The 20,065-nt window shown below is 40.5% G+C and overlaps 1 protein-coding gene and 1 pseudogene across 2 annotated transcripts; one reads left to right on the top strand and one right to left on the bottom strand.

The window, feature by feature from the left end:
- Positions 1 to 1,494: 1,494 nt before the first annotated feature.
- On the bottom strand, positions 1,495 to 9,153 carry LOC125900267 (uncharacterized; annotated as a pseudogene).
- LOC125900104 (homeobox protein engrailed-1-B-like) lies at positions 8,629 to 17,445 on the top strand. 2 transcript variants are annotated; one of them, XM_049594889.1, is made up of 3 exons: positions 8,629 to 8,734; positions 12,026 to 12,633; positions 15,411 to 17,445. In XM_049594889.1, the coding sequence occupies exons 2-3, from the start codon at positions 12,084 to 12,086 to the stop codon at positions 15,728 to 15,730; spliced, it is 870 nt and encodes a 289-aa protein (XP_049450846.1). In that variant the 5' UTR covers positions 8,629 to 8,734; positions 12,026 to 12,083; the 3' UTR covers positions 15,731 to 17,445. The 2 variants fall into 2 exon arrangements, with proteins under 2 accessions (XP_049450846.1, XP_049450845.1); XM_049594888.1 differs by lacking the exon at positions 8,629 to 8,734 and having other exon boundaries at positions 11,783 to 12,633.
- The last annotated feature ends 2,620 nt before the right edge of the window (positions 17,446 to 20,065 follow it).

Raw genomic sequence — 20,065 nt, 5'->3', positions numbered from 1 at the left:
TTCCACAGGAGAGGAGCCTGATAGCTAAAGGCTCTGGCTCCTGATCTACTTTGGAGACTTTAGGGACCACGAGTAACCCTGCGTTCTCAGAGCGCAGTGTTCTGGTGGGATAATATGGTACTATGAGCTCTCTAAGATATGACGGAGCTTGACCATTTAGAGCTTTATAAGTTAACAGTAGGATTTTAAATTCAATTCTGGATTTTACAGGGAGAGAAGCTAAAACAGGAGAGATATGATCGCGTTTCTTAGTTCCTGTTAGTACACGTGCTGCTGCATTCTGAATTAGCTGGAGAGTTTTTAAGGACTTACTAGAGCTACCTGATAATAGAGAGTTACAATAATCCAGCCTTGAGGTAACAAAAGCGTGGACCAATTTTTCTGCATCTGATCGGGTCAGGATAGGCCTAATTTTCGCAATATTACGCAGATGAAAAAATGCAGTCCGTGAGGTTTGCTTTAAATGAGAATTAAAAGACAAATCTTGATCAAATGTTACTCTGAGGTTTCTTACGGTAGTGGCAGGGGCCAGAGCAATGCCATCTAGAGAAACTATGTCATCAGACAAAGAGTCTCTGAGTTGTTTGGGGCCAAGAACAATAATTTCAGTTTTGTCTGAATTTAACATCAGGAAATTGGTGCTCATCCAAGTTTTTATGTCTTTAAGGCAATTATGGAGTTTAGTTAATTGATTGCTTTCTTCTGGCTTCATTGATAAATACAACTGAGTATCATCCGCATAACAATGGAAATTTATAGAGTGATTTCTAATGATGTTACCTAAAGGAAGCATATATAGAGTAAACAGGATTGGTCCGAGCACAGAACCTTGCGGAACTCCAAAACAAACTTTAGTACGTAAGGATGGTTCATTGCGAACGTCAACAAATTGAAAACGATCAGATAAATAAGATTTAAACCGGCTCAGTGCTGAACCTTTTAAGCCAATTAAGTGATCCAGTCTCTGCAGCAGAATTTGATGGTCAATTGTGTCAAACGCCGCACTAAGATCTAATAAAACAAGTACAGAGACGAGTCCTTTGTCTGAAGCAATCAGAAGGTCATTTGTAATTTTAACTAGAGCTGTCTCAGTGCTATGATGCACTCTAAATCCTGACTGAAATTCCTCAAATAAATTATTATCCTGGAGAAAATCACACAGCTGGTCTGCGACTACTTTCTCAAGGATCTTTGACATAAAGGGAAGGGCGGCTGTGGCTCAGAGGTAGAGCGGGTCGTCCACCAATCGAAAGATCAGTGGTGCGATCCCAGGCTCCTCCAGGCTGCATGTCGAAGTGTCCTTGAGCAAGATACTGAACCCCAAATTGCTCCCGATGACTGTTCCATCGGTGTGTGAGTGTGTTAAAACTGAGTAGCAGGTGGCACCTTGTATGGTAGCCTCGGCCACCAGTGTATGAATGTGTGTGTGAATGGGTGAACGTGACTCGTAGTGTAAAAAGCGCTTTGAGTGGTCACTAGATGACTAGAAAGGCGCTATACAAATGCAGGTCCATTTACCATTTACCATTAGATATTGGTCTATAATTGGCTAACACCTCTGGATCCAGGGTGGGCTTTTTTAGTAGAGGTTTAATTACAGCTATCTTAAAAGACTGTGGTACATAGCCTGTTAATAAGGATATATTGATCATATCTAATATATGAGTGTTAACTAAAGGAAAGACCTCCTTAAGTAGCCTAGTTGGGATGGGGTCTAAGAGACACGTTGATGATTTGGATGAAGAAATCACTGCAGTCAATTCTTGAAGAGAAATTGGGGAGAAGCAATCTAAATATATATTAGATTTTACAGCTGTGTTTGAGGTTAGATAGGTACTATCTGAGGGCAGGAGGTCATGAATTTTGCCTCTAATAGTTAGAATTTTGTCATTAAAAAAGCTCATAAAATCATTACTGCTAAGGGCTAAGGGAATACAAGGCTCAACAGAGCTCTGACTCTCAGTCAGCCTGGCTACAGTGCTGAAAAGAAACCTGGGGTTGTTCTTATTGTCTTCTATTAGAGCTGAGTAATAGTTTGCTCTGGCATTGCGGAGGCCCCTCTTATAAGTTTTGAGACTGTCTGTCCAGATTAAACGAGATTCTTCCAGTTTGGTTAATCGCCAATTCCTTTCAAATTTTCGCGATATTTGTTTTAACTTACGGGTTTGACAGTTATACCAAGGAGCGAACTTTCTTTGCTTTTTTAACTTCTTTTTAAGAGGAGCTACAGAGTCGAGCGTTGTTCGTAGCGAGCCTACGGTGCTATCAACAAAATGATCAATTCGGGAGAGGTTAAAGTCGGCACGGGAAACCTCTGTTACTGAAGGTATTGGTATTGAATTTAACGACGAAGGAATCTTTTCCTTAAGTTTTGCGACAGCACTATCTGATAAACATCTAGTATAGTAACTGTTGCTGAGTGGCGGTAATCGAGTAAAAGAAATCAAAAGTAATCAGATAATGATCCGATAGCGAGGGATTCTGTGGAAAGACTTTTAGATTATCAATTTCAATTCCATACGTCAGAACTAGATCGAGGGTATGGTTAAAACAATGAGTAGGTTCATGTACACCCTGACTGAAGCCAATGGAGTCTAATAATGAGATAAACGCGGTAGCCAGGGAGTCATTATCAACGTCAACATGAATGTTAAAATCGCCTACAATAATAACTTTATCTAATTTAAGAACTAAACTGGATAAAAACTCTGAGAATTCAGATAAAAATTCAGAATACGGGCCAGGAGCACGGTACACTATAACAAATAAAAGTGGCTGCGAGGTTTTCCAGGTCGGATGTAAAAGACTAAGAACGAGGCTTTCAAATGAATTATAATCTAGTTTAGGTTTAGGACTGATTAACAGGCTAGAGTTAAAAATGGCTGCAACTCCCCCTCCTCGGCCGCTGCCTCGAGGAATGTGGGTATTATTATGACTGGGAGGAGTGGACTCATTTAGACTGACATATTCATCTTGACACAGCCAGGTTTCAGTAAGACTGAGTAAATCAATATGATTATCTGATATTAATTCGTTTACTAACACTGCTTTAGACGATAGAGACCTGATATTTAACAGTCCGCATTTAATTCTCCTGTTTTGTCTTTCTGTCACAGAAGAGGTTTTAATTTTTATGAGGTTGTTATGCACAACTCCTCTTTGTTTAATTTTAGATTTAGATAATTTAGGCGGTCGGGGGACAGACACCGTTTGTATAAAACTATTAAAACTATGGCTGGGTAACTGAACTAGAAGCTCAGAGAGGCGTTTAGGACTGCGCCTCCGAGTCCTGGTCTCAACTCTGGGTTGTCAGGGATTTAAATTACTAATAAAGTTTGCCAGGTTCCTAGAAATGAGAGCAGCTCCATCCAAAGTGGGATGAATGCCGTCTCTCCTAATAAGACCAGGTTTTCCCCAGAAAGTTTGCCAATTATTAACGAAACCCACATCGGTTGCTGGACACCACCTGGACAGCCAGCGGTTAAATGATGACATGCGGCTAAACATGTCATCACTGGTCAGATTTGGGAGGGGTCCAGAGAAAACTACGGAGTCCGACATCGTTTTTGCATATTCACACACCGAGGCAATATTAATTTTAGTGACCTCCGATTGGCGTAACCGGGTGTCATTGCCGCCGATGTGAATAACAATCTTACTGAATCTACGTTTAGCTTTAGCCAGCAGCTTTAAATTTGATTCAATGTCGCCTGGCCCCAGGGATACATTTGACTATGGCCGCTGGTGTTGCTAACTTCACGTTTCTCAGAATAGAGCTGCCAATAACCAGAGTTTTATCCTCAGCGGGTGTGTCGCTGAGTGGGGAAAAGCGGTTGGAAACGTGAACAGGCTGGTGGTGAGCCGTGGGCTTCGGCTTGGAGCTATGCTTCTGGCGAACCGTAACCCAACCTCCCGGCTGAACGGGAGTTACCGGAGGACAGTTAGCAGAGGCTAATGCTATGCTATGTGGCTCCGCACTGGCTACACGGGACTGGCTAACTACCGCAGCTACTGAATGGTTTTCCATGGTGCGGAGCCGCGCTTCTAATTCACTAAGCCTCGCCTCCAACGCAGCAAATAAGCTACATTTATTACAATTACCACTGTCGCTAAAGGAGGCAGAGGCATAACTGAACATTTGACACACCGAGCAGGAAAGAGCAGGAGAAGGAGAAGTCATGGCTAAGCTAATGTAGCTAACAAGGCTAAGAGCGTGCAAACAACAGCTAAGAGATTAGCGAGAAAGTCGTAGAAAGGAGGAGAGCTATAGGTGCTTAAACAGAACCAGTGTGGGTTATGACTTGAAGTAGACGTAAAAGCAGCGTTAAAGCAACTGAGGTGAGAAAGCAGGCAAGTGGAATTCACCAGAGCAGTACAGAGACGCTGTCACAGAAACACCGGAAATGACACAACTCGCTTACCGCAATACGTCAGCACGTCAGCACGTCTGCTTTAAGGAGATTGGGAAATAATACTCTGATTTGTTGAATTTATGTTACGTCCAAAACACTCCTGCGATTTATTGAGAGTACAAATGCAACATCTCTGCTCCTTGCGCCTTACTTTGCACCCACATTATGCATTGTTAAACTAAAAGCTGGAGTTGAACTTACCCTGAATGAACCTGTGCACTTGCACTACAGATCCTTAAAATAGGGCCCACAATCTTTACTCATACAGTCCAGCTGATCAAATGTTCTGTGCCAGTGATACAGTATGAGTTCATAAGCAGCTGAAAAATGTCTTGTTTAAAGAAGAGGAGGAAAATGAAAAGAAGTAAAGTCACATCACTTCTTGCTTCTCTTTCCACTTGTAAGCTTTTATTATTATAGATTTCTGCATTTTTAAGCTTTCATTTCTCAATTAATTTCTTCTTTGGTTTTCTCGTCATGCTCTTACCTTTGACCTTTGCAAAGGAGGAACTGAAAGTCATTCCACTGCATTATCTTCAAGTTACTGTTGTGCATAGCCTAAGTGTGTTTGGATTGAAACTTGGATGGAAAAAGTAAAACAAGTATAGAAATATCTTTAAATGAAAGTTTAAGATGATGCAGTGAGATCCAGAAACACCTCTCAGTCACCAAGAAACCCTCCTGCCCCAAGTGGCCAGAAAAAATCAATAAATTAAGCTTTAGATAGGCCAGTTCTCTATGACACTGAATAGATGCAGACTAATAGGTCTCTACACTCCTTCACAGACTGACTTTGCAATATGCTGCATCATTTCATGGACTGAACTGTCTTAGGAAGTCATGACAATAGCCATGTTTATGTTCAAATATATCCAAAGTTACTAACAGCTGCTTCACCAAGCTAAACAGTTGGAGAAAATTCTCCAGACGGGTGCCATTAACCACAACAGAAGACAGAAAGCATTCAGTGTGTTCTCTGTGTTCTGTGACTGATAACCCGGAGACCAGTGGGAGTGGAGCCCTTGAAAAGCCTGGCATGAAAAGTTTGGCTCTGTTTGCAATGTTTTATTTCTAAGTAATCAGTGTCATAACAAAATTAAAATTGGCTGAATAAAGTGGTACAAAGACACTGCATTACAAGCTGCAGCAATGGTACAAAATGGAATACATCGTCTCCCCCCCACATACCCCCACCTTGTTTGGAAGTGAAGCAAATGTTGTTTGGATGGATGAAATCAGATTCAAAACAATACGATACTATATACAGTACAAATTTAATGTTTGTTTCTATTTATGCTGCTTGTTTTTAACTGCTAGCTTAATAGATATCAACTGAGTGAAAGATCACATCAGTTGTTGCCAGATTTTGAAAGGCTGTGTTGCTAAAACAGAGACATGCCTCCAACAAAGTTCATTTTCCTCATGATTTTCTGTCTGAAAAAATGTCATTTCAGTATCATAATGTTTACTAGGGTTGGGGCTTGTGAAAATGGGTGCAATATTTATTTAGTGAGGGTGAAAGAAGCAGTCATAATCTGTATTCACGTTCACTTCTCTCACTGGAATGTATAGACTGCCGCTGATCTCCTTAAGGGGTGGGGCAGTGGCAAAACCCTCAAGACATTTAACCATTTAACAGTCTCTGATTCAGCTTAAACTGTGTGATTGATGGCTTATACCGCTGGAGCACAAATACACACTGTCATGACTTTCCCCAAGAACAGGAAATCAGGATTTTGAAAAAATGAGAAAAAGGAAGGAAGGAAAAGGAAGGCCAACTGCCTTTGTATAAAAGCAAAAATTCTAAATGTACTTGAGGGAGACATGGATCAAGAAAGGAGGGGCAGGGGGCCCAGAATTTCATGCTACGCCTCTGTGCATCATAGTCTAGTTTGGATCAACCTCCAAACAGGACAAGAACAGCTTGTAATGGACCATCAGGTCATCAGAAAAGATCATTTGGTGCCAACCTGCCCTCCCTCCAGGACTTGTTGTAGGCCTCCAGAGACAGAAGGCTGAAGAAAATCACTGCAGACCCCTCAAAGTGGAAAACAGTTTAATTCAAACAGGCTTTTATTGACATGAATGTTTAAGTTACATTATTGCCAAAGCTAAATTGCATATTACTGAATAATGACTTTTTACACAAGAAAACAAAAGAATTACAAGACAGCAAATATACTTTAAATCCACACATTGTTTTACAGATGTAACCCCTCATAAACATGTACTATGACTTATTAGTGATATTGGTGCATGACTGATGGGGTTTCCTAATGTACATGCTCTTAAATCATGATCATAAGCCTACAATGAAAAGCAAACCTTATTAAAATCTCTTTCAAAATCAGCTTAAATTGCATAAACATTTTCCACCAAAGTGAGTTATACAGGTCATAATTCAATACATTTTAGTTTCCTATAAAAAAAATCCCACTTTAATGACAAATTCAATGGCTTGATTTCTGGATCCATCGGTCTTTTAGTTGAATTTATTTCTTTTTGCTTACTATCTCAGTTTTGCTGTATGTTTTATCAGAGTGGAATAATTACATCAATTGATCATTATACTTTCCTAATGACCTGCATGTTCTGTTCTAAAATCATAATTATATCAACTTTTTCACTCTACATGTAAGAAGGTGGTCCATTTGTATCTGAAATGAGTGTGAGCACTCTGTTTTCAAACTGTAGCTTAACTAACGCAGGCCAATATGTTAAACTCATCCTGCTTGTTCTTATGCAGCTAATTTGGTTCTTGAAATGCAGTTTAAGGATTGATATGTTCCTGGATGAAGTCATCTTGAATCAACATTGTATCGTGATCTGTTGGTGAAATTATCACAATTAAGAGAGTTATACATATACATGCTTATATTCTTATACACGATTAAACATACAACAAAATATAGTTTGAGATACTGAGCAAAAATAGAGGGATTCACCCTGAAGCCTGGGTCATAATCCGGTTATCAATATGATGCACATTTACAAGTTTGGGTTTAAGGATTGCACAGTTCCAGGTAGATTTTAAGACAGTTTTGAAGAACCTAAAAGTCCAGACTCATGTTAAAGCGATCACCATTCTTATCTGGAGAAATTATCCATGAATGTGGCCAAGCTCCTATCTGTCTATAACAACGGTGTCAAACTACTTTTGGTTCATGGGCCACATACAGCCCAATTTAAACTCAAGTGGGCCAGACCAGTAATGGTAATAATAATAATAATAATAATAACTTTATAGCGCCTTTCAAGAAACCCAAGGTCACTTTACAATACATAGTAATAACACAATAACACCAACAGAACAGTACAATACAACACAAGCAGTACGGAAAAGCAACAAAACTAGCTTATAACAAACAAGAGAAGAAGTACAGTACATCTCCAGAGAGATGTATTCTGGTCAGGGTGAAAAGACTCTGAAGCAGCATTTTACATAGAGTAGGTTACTCACTGTTTAACTTGCTTCTGAAACCTGATACCTCTTAGACTTCACATATGCATCAATATTAGGTGTGCAAAATCATCCAGGCAGTGGCACGTGCCACTTAGATGACTGGTGTTGCTGGTTCAAACCCAGGGTGGGGGGTTCAAACCATGGGATAGGGGAGCCCTTCTATGTGGAGTTTGCTTGTTCTTCCCGTGTAAGCGTAGGTTTTCTCCAAGTAGTCGGGCTTCCTCCCACAGTCCAAACACTCTGAATTGGTCGTAGGTGTGAATGAGAGTGTGACTGGTTGTTTGTCTCTATATGTCAGCCCTGTAATGGTTTGGACCTGTCCAGGGTGCACCCTGCCTCTTGCCCAATGTCAGCTGGGATGTCCAGCACAGCAGTGACTCCTAACAGGATAAGTGGTCATGGAAAATAAATGAATGAATGAAAGTCATCCAGTGGGCCGGATAGGACCCTTTTGACCGACGAACCATATGTTTGACACCCCTGATTTATAACGTTATGTCCGTTAGTTTGTCATGTTTATCTCTGTATCATCCTGTAAATGTGTTCTTAGCATTGCCTGTAGAGCCACCGAGTCGTCGAGTCAAATTTCTTTCATGTGTCAACATACTTGGTCATGTAGGTTGATTCTGATACAGTATTTGTGGGTTATTTAGCCTATTTTGCACACGGTACTCCATCGACCACTAGATGTCGCTCTGATACAATTTTCTCTCACTGTGTGCTCACCGAAGTATTTGCATTGTGAGGCACTGTGTGATGATAAAATTGATGAGGAGTGAACAGTAGATGCAGCGTCGCCAGGTCCTTCAGAGGATCCTCAATATCACAATTTCCAGTTGCAGTCACAGGAGGCCTACAGGTGTTTATTTGCCACCAGGTTATCGCCTAAATATTTTACAGCTTGGATTTCGTAATTATGAGTCAGTCATCTCTGGCAAGGTTGCTAAATGTTTCGGAAATATATTTCAATTTTCATTATTTCGTGTTTCTTTTTCCATTTCACTTTCCGCCGTTTTCATCGTTATACTGGTAAAGTAAATCAAACAGAGCAGACTTGCTGTAAGAACAGACTCCACCAAAGTTATACTACTGGATGTATCTTTAAACAGAGACCTCCTCTACAAACCGCATGTATGGTCGGCTCTACTGTACTTCTAGTGTCAGTTTCCGAACTAAAGCATGTTAAATCAGGCTGAAACATCTTAAAATCGAGGCAACTCCCTTTACAAACTGCCAGTTACCTGCAGCGTTCAGACTGGTGCTGTGATCTTTGTTCATACCGGACTGCTCCTTTAAAGCTGTCTTCAGGGAGGGTTCAGACTGTCCGACCAGCAGCTTCAGGAGGCAGGCCTGTTAAACTGAGTCACTGTGTGACAAACTCCAGCATCTCACAGCAAAGCGCTCCCCTTTGGCGTTTTAAAGGTGAGCACAGAAGAACGGTTCATTTCGGAGTTTGGTGCGTTTAATAATAATTTCGTGTTTTAAAAAAAAAGATTTAGGCCTACTAAAAGTTTCCCCCAGTGCCGGAAAAGCTGCGCTTATCTATACAATTATTATTATTATTATTATTATTATTATTATTATTATTATTATTATTAAGCTCTTATTATTATCATACCATTATTGTTGTTGTCACTGTAGTCATTAAAAGAATAGAAATAGGCGTATTTATTTATGCAGACTTTATTCATTTCAAATGCGTTACAGCTGTAACATTTCTGTCATAATGATCAAACGATTTTACGTGTAAAACGTGTAAAGTGTGGATTTTTTAAAATTATTTTCTTTCTTGCGACTATATCCCTGTCCTAATATCTCTAATAACCAAGTTATAAATTACACCATTCAACGAAAAAGCCTTATCTCGAGTGTCTGTGTATTGCATTTATTTTAACGGAATAATTGATATTATTTCCAGGCTACATTTTAATCCATTGATTTGTATGCTTGCTGCCGCATCCTCCCTGTAGTGACACCAAAGATAATTTTAGAAAAAATCGTAATCTTTGCGGAAATGGCGAACTGAGCTGATCAGAAACACTCTGTAAATCTCAACCCTTCCATTAGAGGAGCTGATCGACAAAATCAGAATCAACTAATGTTCATCCAGAAACAGCTCATATTAGCCTCACCTCACACTGTGTGTGTGTGTGTGTGTGTGTGTGTGTGTGTGTGTGTGTGTGTGTGTGTGTGTGTGTGTGTGTGGCCTGCGAGGTGGGTTAATCCAAAAGCAGCGAGGAAATGCACCTCTTTAACAGACCTGATAGTGTGTTGATATGTGTTGTTTCGGCAGCTTGTGGTCCTTTAGGCTTCGCATTAACTATAATGATAATTATATATATATATATATAAACAATAGAATTTTCAATATCATTCATAAAACAGAGTGTAGTTCATTGTGTCTGGTGCACATAAAAAACAAACAAACAAACAAACAAACAAAAAGCCTGCTAAGACAAACTAACATAGAAACAATAAGAAAAAACACTAAGATAAATGAAATAAAATAGAATGAATCACAGACACATTGATTCTCTGGAGAAATATTGTAGAATTATTGTGAGTGTAATATTGTTATGTACTAACACTTAAGGTCATTTAAAAGTCTCAATCGATGAATGCCCGATAAAAATCGATTGTTATTAAAAATGATAGTGAATTTCTCAGTATAGACAACAGAGGTAGGCTACTTTTCAGTCCTTGGTGTAAGAGGCGCACTCACTCAGGCCTCCATCCTCACATAAAAAATAAAGAAAAATAAAGAACAAAAGCCTTAATATGAATTACACCAATTAAGTTGTTCTTCCCTGCAGTCTCCTCTGTATTCCAAGCGCACAGCGACTTTTCTATTAACACCTTGAAAAGGCTCTTCTGCAGCGCGCCTGTCCATTATGTTGCATTTATTATTCTATCGGCCCACTTAGCGTGCACTTTGATGAAGTGTTTGGCGCGGTGATGGTGACAGAGGCTTTGAGCCGCTCTCCTCCCGCAGCCAGGTGATGAAGGTCCGGCTGATCAGGCGGAATACAGAGTAATTAAAACCTATAAATTATCCACCGCTGCTTCTCTCTCTCACTGAGAGATAAGAGCGCGCTTTTCCGGAGCTCGGCCTAGAAGACAATACCGGCTGACAATGGAGGCTGTACCTCAGAAAGGAGGAGAAACCAGGGGAGAGTGGGGTGTGTATCAAACGTGGAGATGTATGGATGTTAAATGGACATATATGAGAAAATAGGTGGTATACAGTTTCGTTTGGCTAAAAGAAAGCATATGGTGATGCTTTGGTCCTGGTTCTTGAAGGCCTGTACTTCATGGTGACTGTGTGTTGTGTTGCGTTGTCTGTGCGCGTGCTTGTGTGTGAGCGATAAGCTAAAATGCCCTGTACATCAAAGCAAAATCTTGTTTCGCATGCAAGTGTCCCACAGTGTCTCTCCAGTTAACGGTCAAATGCCTGGAGGTGAGCAGTTGGATTTCATCAAACAACAACAAAAAAACAGTTAACGAGTACGGGGGTGTTTTGTGGTGTGTGTGTGTGTGTGTGTGTGTGTGTGTGTGTGTGTGTGTGTGTGTGTGTGTGTGTGTGTGATTCTTCTCCTGCTCTCCCTCAGCTGTATAAGATGTAGCAGATACAGTGTAACAAGGCTGAGGGCGCGGAGCAGTGATAATCTCTTGTTTGGTTTCTGTGTGAAGTCTGCTCGCTGCTCCACGGCTCCCCTCTTGGCTCAGAGACGCCTGACATTATTGGACGTCGCCACCCCTTGTCCAAAAGTGTCCCGGTCGGTGATTGGCCCGCTGCGCTTTGGATATTATTCGTGTATCTCTGGTGTGTGTGTGTGTGTGTGTGTGTGTGTGTGTGTGTGTGTGTGTGTGTGTGTGTGTGTGTGTGTGAGAGAGAGAGAGAGAGAGAGAGAGATGTGAGGACTTTGTGAAGATCCGACTGTCATGCAGCGGTGAAAAGCTCTGGGTGTGTGAGAGCAGTGCGCAATAGCAACCATAGCCAGTCTTAAGTCACCGACCATGACGCGCAGGAGCGCCTTTACGCAAGCAGGATGTCCACAGTTTGCGAATAATTACAGCAGCCAGCAATATTTCGGTGAGAAAATAACTATGTTTTAGTGCTTCCTGTTTTCATATTTTGGATACAACACAGGCCCACAAAGTGGAAGTGGATTGAGAGAACACGAGCTACGTTCTTCCGAGAAGCAGCGATGGAGGAGCAGCGGGATCTGAACAGCACGGACAGCAGCGAGGGAGAGAGCGTCTCCCCGTCTCACAGCCTGCCTTCGCCGCCCATACTGCCGCTGCAGGTCGCCCAGCAGGCCCACAGAACCACCAACTTTTTCATCGACAACATTTTGCGCCCGGACTTCGGCTGCAAGAAGGAGCACGGCCTGGGCCCGCGGGAGAGGGCGCAGACCTCCGGCCGGGAACGCGTCCACCCGGTGGTCAGCAGGCCGAGCCTTCCCGGGACGCCGTGCCAGGATTCCAATTGCAGCAGTGACAGCACTTCGTCTTCCGCCTCCTCCACCTCTTTGGTGAGTCCTAAAAAGAGTAACAGCAGCGGCGGAGGAACTGAAGCCGCCTCCACCGGGAGCAGCGGCTTGAAAGCCGAGGACAGAACTGGCGGCGGGGCGGGGGAGAACACATCCTCCTCGCTGGTGGTGCTGAACGGCACAGGGGCGCCCACACCGGAGAGCCAGCCACTTCTTTGGCCTGCCTGGGTCTACTGTACCCGGTACTCGGACAGGCCCTCATCTGGTAAGACAATAGTTTCATGAAGTAAAACAACTCTGATCGTTTTAGAATGGAGGAATATCACAGATGTTTGAATCTGACACAAAACAAGATACACTTCTACATGGAGCCATTTTAATCCGACAAATCAAGATACTTCTTACAAAAGTAAAGCGCGAGAAAATGTTTTAAAATTTCTTAATACCACAAACTGACCCAATCTTATTTTTATCACTATTATATATCTTTATAACCTTTTTTATTTATTTATTTACTTCATCTTAATATCCAACTTGTAGGCCAGCATACGGCGTTTCCTGGAAAGTGTTTAAAAACATTTGGTTATGTTGTCAGAGTTAATCTTTATTTTCATTTAGTAGAATGGTTTCTTTCCAAATCATTTCATTATTTAAATCCCCAAAGAGGTCTGTCGTTTAGCACAATAGTACATTTATTAGATATTAAATATATCGCACGCTCCATCATTCTTATCAACGAGAATTTCATGCAAACTAAAATTTATATAGTTCATAATTTCCATTTTGATTTGACCTTGAGTTTATTGAAGCACGTTGACGCCAACGCGTTTCAGTGAAAATTCAACACAATATTTCGAAAATGATTCCTAATTAACCATTAAGAAAACAACAACAACGATACAGCAGCATGTGTTGTGCAGAAATATGCAGAGTGAAAACAATATAAACGTCTGTTGTTTTCCGCCCTCCATAAATTTCTGTTCTTTTCTAACGTGTCTCTGTAGCTGCATCCGTGTATTTACAACACATTATGAATGTAAAAGGAAAAACTAACAACTAGATGATCCGTAGGCCTAGATATTGTTTGTGTGTCACACATTTCAAATAGAGAAGATAAACACGTGCAATTGAGATTTAGAACAGTATCCTGCAGGCTGAGTCAAACACGTGTTCATCTGATTTATTTAACTATTTTACTCTCTTTTAGACACATTGTGTCTTGTTACATTTCCATAAATTGGCCAGCATCGATCCTTTAGGATTATGATTGTACAGATAATAGAGGTACCAGCCCCGCAGCTTTTGGCTGTGTGTGACACGTGTTTTGGTTCAAGGACTTGATGTACATATCTACAGCAGACACTTTGTATCGATATAAAGTAATTTCCTCTGTGATGGCTGGGTGATACTGTGTGTAACCTGTTGTCCAATTCCGAGCCGGCTGAGGTGAAGATATGAGCTGCTGGCGGAATAAAACACAATGGAATTAGATGTAGCTAAATAATGGCTATCAGCCCTCCTTGCCGCAGGAGACATTTTGAATTCATTAACCGCCTGTTTGATTTTAGTCTGACTTCAGCAAATCACCAAAACACAAAGACAGCTGGTAGGCTGTGTGTAAAATACACAGAGGCTTTCTTCTTAAAAAAAAAAAAGAAAGAAAGAAAGAAAGAAAACAATTTATATAGGCCTACCCTATAGCTGGCTTTTCTAGCTGCTATTGTTGTGCTAGAATACACGTGCCTGCTAATTAGTCGGATGTATTTCATTTTGGCGCATTTTTAATTTGCATGAGAAATAGAAGCCGAAAATTTTGAATTAATTAATATAGATTTTGTTGATAGCCTAAAAATAAATATAATAAACAACACACTCAGTATTCAACTGTAAACAGGTAGTCAACATATTTTATTCTAATATTCAGATATGATCTTACATTAAAGGAAACTAGTTCGGATGGTTTCTGGGGGGCCGGTGTGCACTACTGCGCATTATTTGACTATACCATCAGTCTGTGTGGTGTAGCCTATTTATTAATTTATCCCCGTTCAGCCTGGCTGATCTCTAAATTTCAGTTTTTATAATTCGCATTATTTTTTGTGTTTTTCTAACTTTAAATAAGTCTGTAAGACAATGCAGTGACGTGTGTGTGGAGGGTTTGCGCCTTAAATTCTGTCCGTTTTTTCCACTTTACGGCTCCTTTGTGTGTTCAATATTAAAACACACACAATTTTGACTTACGTGATTACACTCCTCAAATATAATGCAATATTCGCGTAGCGGTATCAATAAATGCTGAACACTGTGTGCTGTAGTCATCCATGCAGTGATAATAAGGTAGTAATAACGCGTGTGTTAACGGGCTGGAGTTCACAGCCTGCAGCATCACTGACTGCTGCTGCCGCTGCTGCTGCACTGTCGCACATGGAACACAAATGACATGGCCTACTTTACTCTGTCAGTAAATAATATGAATAATATTAATGGCGCTTATATCCATGTTGGTAATATTATAGGCCAAATACACTGTTACTACTGAGTACTATCGGGATGATATACTTAATGTCGACTATTATTATTATTATCATTATTATTATTATTATTATTATTACTACAAGTAACAATAATAATGATATTAATATTGTGGTAATATTATAAATACACCGGTTCTACTCAGTACTATGTTCTTGTGAATGTCAACGAATAACAACAATAGGTCTGTTGTTGTTGGTGTTGTCTTTTTCTTCTTCTTCTTCTTCTTCTTCTTCTTCTTCTTCTTCTTATTATTATTATTATTATTATTATGTCCACCATATCAGTTAGAAAAATTAGGCCTATATATAGGCTAACAATTCCCGTGTGTGTGTGTGTGTGTGTGTGTGTGTGTGTGTGTGTGTGTGTGTGTATAGACTGATACGAATGACTGTTGATTTAAAAATTAGTTCTAGTTTTTTTCGACCTCTTTGTTTCATTGTCAGTTATTTTTTAATATGCGCTGAATATTTATATTTCCGCTGTGCCGTCCTTTCGCCCTTACTGCAGGCCCAAGGACACGGAAACTTAAAAAGTCGAAAAGCGGCAAAGAGGACAAGCGGCCGCGCACGGCCTTCACGGCCGAGCAGCTGCAGAGACTGAAGACGGAGTTCCAGGTGAACCGCTACATTACGGAGCAACGGCGGCAGTCTCTGGCCCAGGAGCTCAGCCTCAATGAGTCCCAGATCAAAATCTGGTTTCAGAACAAGCGAGCCAAGATCAAAAAGGCCAGCGGCTTCAAGAACGGGCTGGCGCTGCAGCTGATGGCGCAGGGACTGTATAATCATTCCACCACCACCATCCAGGAGGACAAGGAGGACAGCGACTGAGGAGCCCGGCCGGCCGCACCAGGACGCAAGACTGTGCGCTGTCCACCGCTCTCCTCCACACACACACACACTGTACATTGTAAATAAATAATATCTAATTTAATGATGAGGATGGAGAGCGAGAGCTGAGCAGATCTCCCTCATACGGTTTGTCAACAGCTCTCCTCTTCTTCATGTCTGTCTCCTCCTCTTCAAACGTGACAACACAGCAGAACAGACTGCACATTCTTGGACTGACCTGCCACCGCAAAACCAAAGATTTTATTGGAAAACAGAGCCTTTGAACCTCTTCAAAGACAATAACGAAAATAGCAACATACCCCATTGCGCTTATTTCTGTGTCCCCTGAGCTGAGAACTAAATGGACCCCTCCTCCACCACCACCCGCTTCAGCCGTAATAAACCCACACCGGCTGATGTTTCTGGGCTGTTTCTCCTCCCTTCAGCTCATGTTGATCTGGTTCCATACGGCGCTGCTGCTGTTGCACGCACCCGTCCTCCAACAGCCACAAACACTACCACGCCAATCCACCCAAACACCGCGAGAACAGCCAGTGGCTCCATCAGACTTTAGTTTTTTTTGTTGTTGTTTGTTTTTGTTTTTTGGTTCTTTTTCTTTCACCCCTGGACCAACTGACTTCTACGACCTGTAATAATAAGAACTGTATTAAGAACTGTAATAATCCTACAGTGCATTTACAGAGATTTAAAGTGCCACAAACAAACAACATAGTGATGATACAGCGGATACTTAAACATCACTTCTGAGCACGAAACACACAGTAAGTCCCCATCGGGAATGATACAGGAATATTATAGAAAAAATATAATGGGCTTTAGAACTGTGAACACTGAGGTCATTATTATTATTATTATTATTATTATTATTATTATTATCATTATAGAAATTGTAGATTTTAAGAATTTAAAGGGACTTTGTGTTTTTAATTGATAATGCATTTGCAATCAGAATTGTTTCTGTTGATTCAGTATTTTTCAATGCCAAATATTTCAATTTGACAATTTCTGGCCAATCAGCACAATTTAAAAAAAGCTGTAATTTCCCACTATAATCTTTGAAACAAAATTAAGACCGTACAGAAATTCTAAATTCATAATTAACAGAGCAAATAAATTGTATATTTTGTTTTGTTTGTTTTGTTTGAGGAACCTGGAATCATGACCTCGGTGTCTCTAAAATCCTGCAGCCTCAGTCTATATGGCCTATAATAATGCTACAAGACACATTAATACATGAAGGTACAGCCGAAATTCAAAAGAAGACTGCAGCGTTAAAGTTATTCATATTAATAAGAACAATGGATCACATTTTTATAGATTCCTGTTTGTGTGATAGGGAAAGCTCGTTGTTTTACAGTAGCTACGTCTTTATCTAACGCTTATGGCATCTTTATCATTTTATTGTGATGATGTTTGGAGCCAAAGTGTGTTCGTACTGTTTCCGTGAGAGAATCTTCTATCATATTCCGACATTTTCACTGTGGTGTTTGTATAATATCCCTCTGAAAGTGACCATAGGATTGCTACAGTTCTTACAGAGGGGGTGCAGCCTGTACAGAGGGCATATACTGTGTTGTACACCAAATCACAAATGGAGTATTTTGGGCCGTCTGTGCTTCATTTCCTCTGGTATTGCCTTTATTTATACACAAACACAGCAAACAGCTATATGTTAGCTTCTCCCCGGAAGAAGAGCGGGGGAATATATTATGTAAACCATGTTTCCAAATAAACACTTTTATATTGGAAAAAGAAAAAAATCCTCTAGTGGGTGACAACGAATATTTTGGGGGGTGGGGGGGGGGCAACTGAATCCATATTCATAGGTCTTTTAGAAAGGAGGTGAATTTACACTGCGAGACGCGCCGCTATCAGCGCTGTTCAAAGCGTTGCAGAGCATGAAATTGCCTCACGGTCTCTGTGTTCACTCATTTCATCAGCCAGCCCTCTGCAGGTCTGAAACAAAAATATAGAAGTGTTGGAGCTAGGAGAGAACCCTTCCTTTGTGTGTGCGGCTCAGCGGGGTCAAGGCCATGTCCGCAGCCTGCATCTCATCCCAAAAATGACTCTTAAAAAACAAAGTAATGATGGACAAAAATAAATGAGGCAGCCTAAAACCAGGTCTGTATTCTGAAAATGATTTTATTTTCGAAGTTAAAACCACAACAAATGTTAACGCAAAATCTTTGATCCCTTTTTAAAATGTATTTCCACAATCTTGACTTGACTTTCAATCTTGGCAGCTATTATTTGGCGTGACTTGTCGGATGACAAGATTGTTTTAACAAAAAAAACCATAGCCTATTTTTTAATATACTAAACACTCCACATGAATAATGTTTTAAATGCATTACAGTAAATGGTTGAATGCCCTTTTAAATACAGCTTCAGATCCCAGATCATTCATTCATTTTTTTAACTTGGTCCACAAGACAAAAGTCTTATTTTGCATTTTAAATGGTCAATATTTTCAGGATCTGATGTTTATAAAGACATACCAAAGAAAAAAAATTAAACATATAAAATATTCATTTAAAATTGTAGTTAATGTGAGCCTCTGTCAATGCCACTCTTCTTAAATAGGTGTGTGTGTGTGTGTGTGTGTGTGTGTGTGTGTGTGTGTGTGTGTGTGTTTCTGTGTGTGTGTGTGTGTGTGTGTGTTAGAAAAAAATTCAAAAGCGAAAGAAAAACAGGCAGCTTCTCGCCAAAATAATCCCTTTTTTATCAAATGAATTTATTGCTCTCGTCCTCTTACCCAGCTAAATTACAGGAGGAGGCTTCAGTACATGTCTTTACTTTGGGGCAGATCATTATTTACTGAGGGTGAGGTGAACTCATGTGATTTTAAACTGCCAATAAGGAAAAGATATGTGGAATAGAGAAATGCCCTCTGGTTACTTTGAGAGGTAAATGAATCATCACTGATAGATAGATCATCACACATAGATAGATAGATAGATAGATAGATAGATAGATAGATAGATAGATAGATAGATAGATAGAACATTATAGTTCCCCATGTGAAGCTGTTCAGATGGTAAACTGAGAGCTGTGTTGCTGACAACAGTCCACTGTACAATTATTTTGGACCAAATTACTTATCGAGTGAGCATCTTCCTGATGAAACCTAGCTATTTCCTCCAGCGTGGAGGTCATCTGTCATTCGGAGTTTCATAGTTCCTGTATAGGAAGAGTTTGTCTCTTCTGTAATCACTCTTGAGCCAGTCCAAACAAAGTATAACCTCCTCTCTTAAAAAGGGAAAGAAAAAAGAGAGTAACAGTGGGCTGAGATCAATTTGTCAAATTCAAAGGTAATTGCTGTGACAGGCTGACTGGATCTTTGCCTCTACCTGTTTTCTCTCACTCTGCTGTTGGCCTCAGATCTGCAGGGAAGAGAAGGCAGAGTTTGCTTTGCAGGGCCTCTGTAATTATCCAGTAGAAACAGAGAGATGGGATTATATAATTTATTCACATGCTTCAGTCCTACATTTCATTCCATGCATGCATAATTGCATAATAAAAGCACAGTGTGTGCATGTGTGTGAAATCACAGAGTGTGTTGCAAATTTCAACACAATTAGACAAATTAACATTTCCCTACCAATTACACAGGAGTGTGTGTGTGTGTGTGTGTGTGTGTGTGTGTGTGTGTGTGTGTGTGTGTGTGTGTGTGTGTGTTTGCATCTGTGTGTGTGTGTGTGTGTGTGTGTGTGTGTGTGTAGCAGTGGACTGAGTTTGTACGTGTGAAGCAGAGGGACTGCAGACAGTGGCCACGCAGCCAGCCCTGCGGCTACAAAGCAGCTTTAATTTACATGCAAATGAAGGTAATAAACAGAGTCACTGCTGCTGTCTTCCCTGCTGATGAGGAACTGTGTGAATGTACAGTACAGTATCAAAATCCACACTCATTTGTTCAAGAGAAATAAAAGAAAAAGCGCTGATCTGACTGGTCTCTGCCTGTGTGGGTCAGTGACTTTTAGGTTTACAGAGTACGAGGGCTGACCCAGGATCAGAGCAGGAGCTGTATGTTTTTGCTGTATCTGTGACGTTTTTCCAGTTCTAACAAAAGAGAATATTTAAGAACATCTGCTCTTTATCGTTTCTCACCTAATGACAAAAAAAGCCATTTTTTTGGGAGCGAGCAAACAATATAATTTAAAGTTGATCTGAGGTGCGACCAATAGGATTCAAACTGAATAAAAAATTAAATCAGGTTTAAGATTTCAAATCAACAGATAAACACTTAGATCATTCTACTCCTGCTCTCATCACTAGTTTTAGGTCATAGATTTAAATAGTTTGTTGTCATGCTGA

This window comes from Epinephelus fuscoguttatus, linkage group LG13 (genome assembly GCF_011397635.1).
Source record: "Epinephelus fuscoguttatus linkage group LG13, E.fuscoguttatus.final_Chr_v1".
Taxonomy (NCBI): Eukaryota; Metazoa; Chordata; class Actinopteri; order Perciformes; family Serranidae; genus Epinephelus; species Epinephelus fuscoguttatus.
Note: the sequence above shows the minus strand (reverse complement) of the source record. Positions and strands in the feature narration are given on the sequence as shown.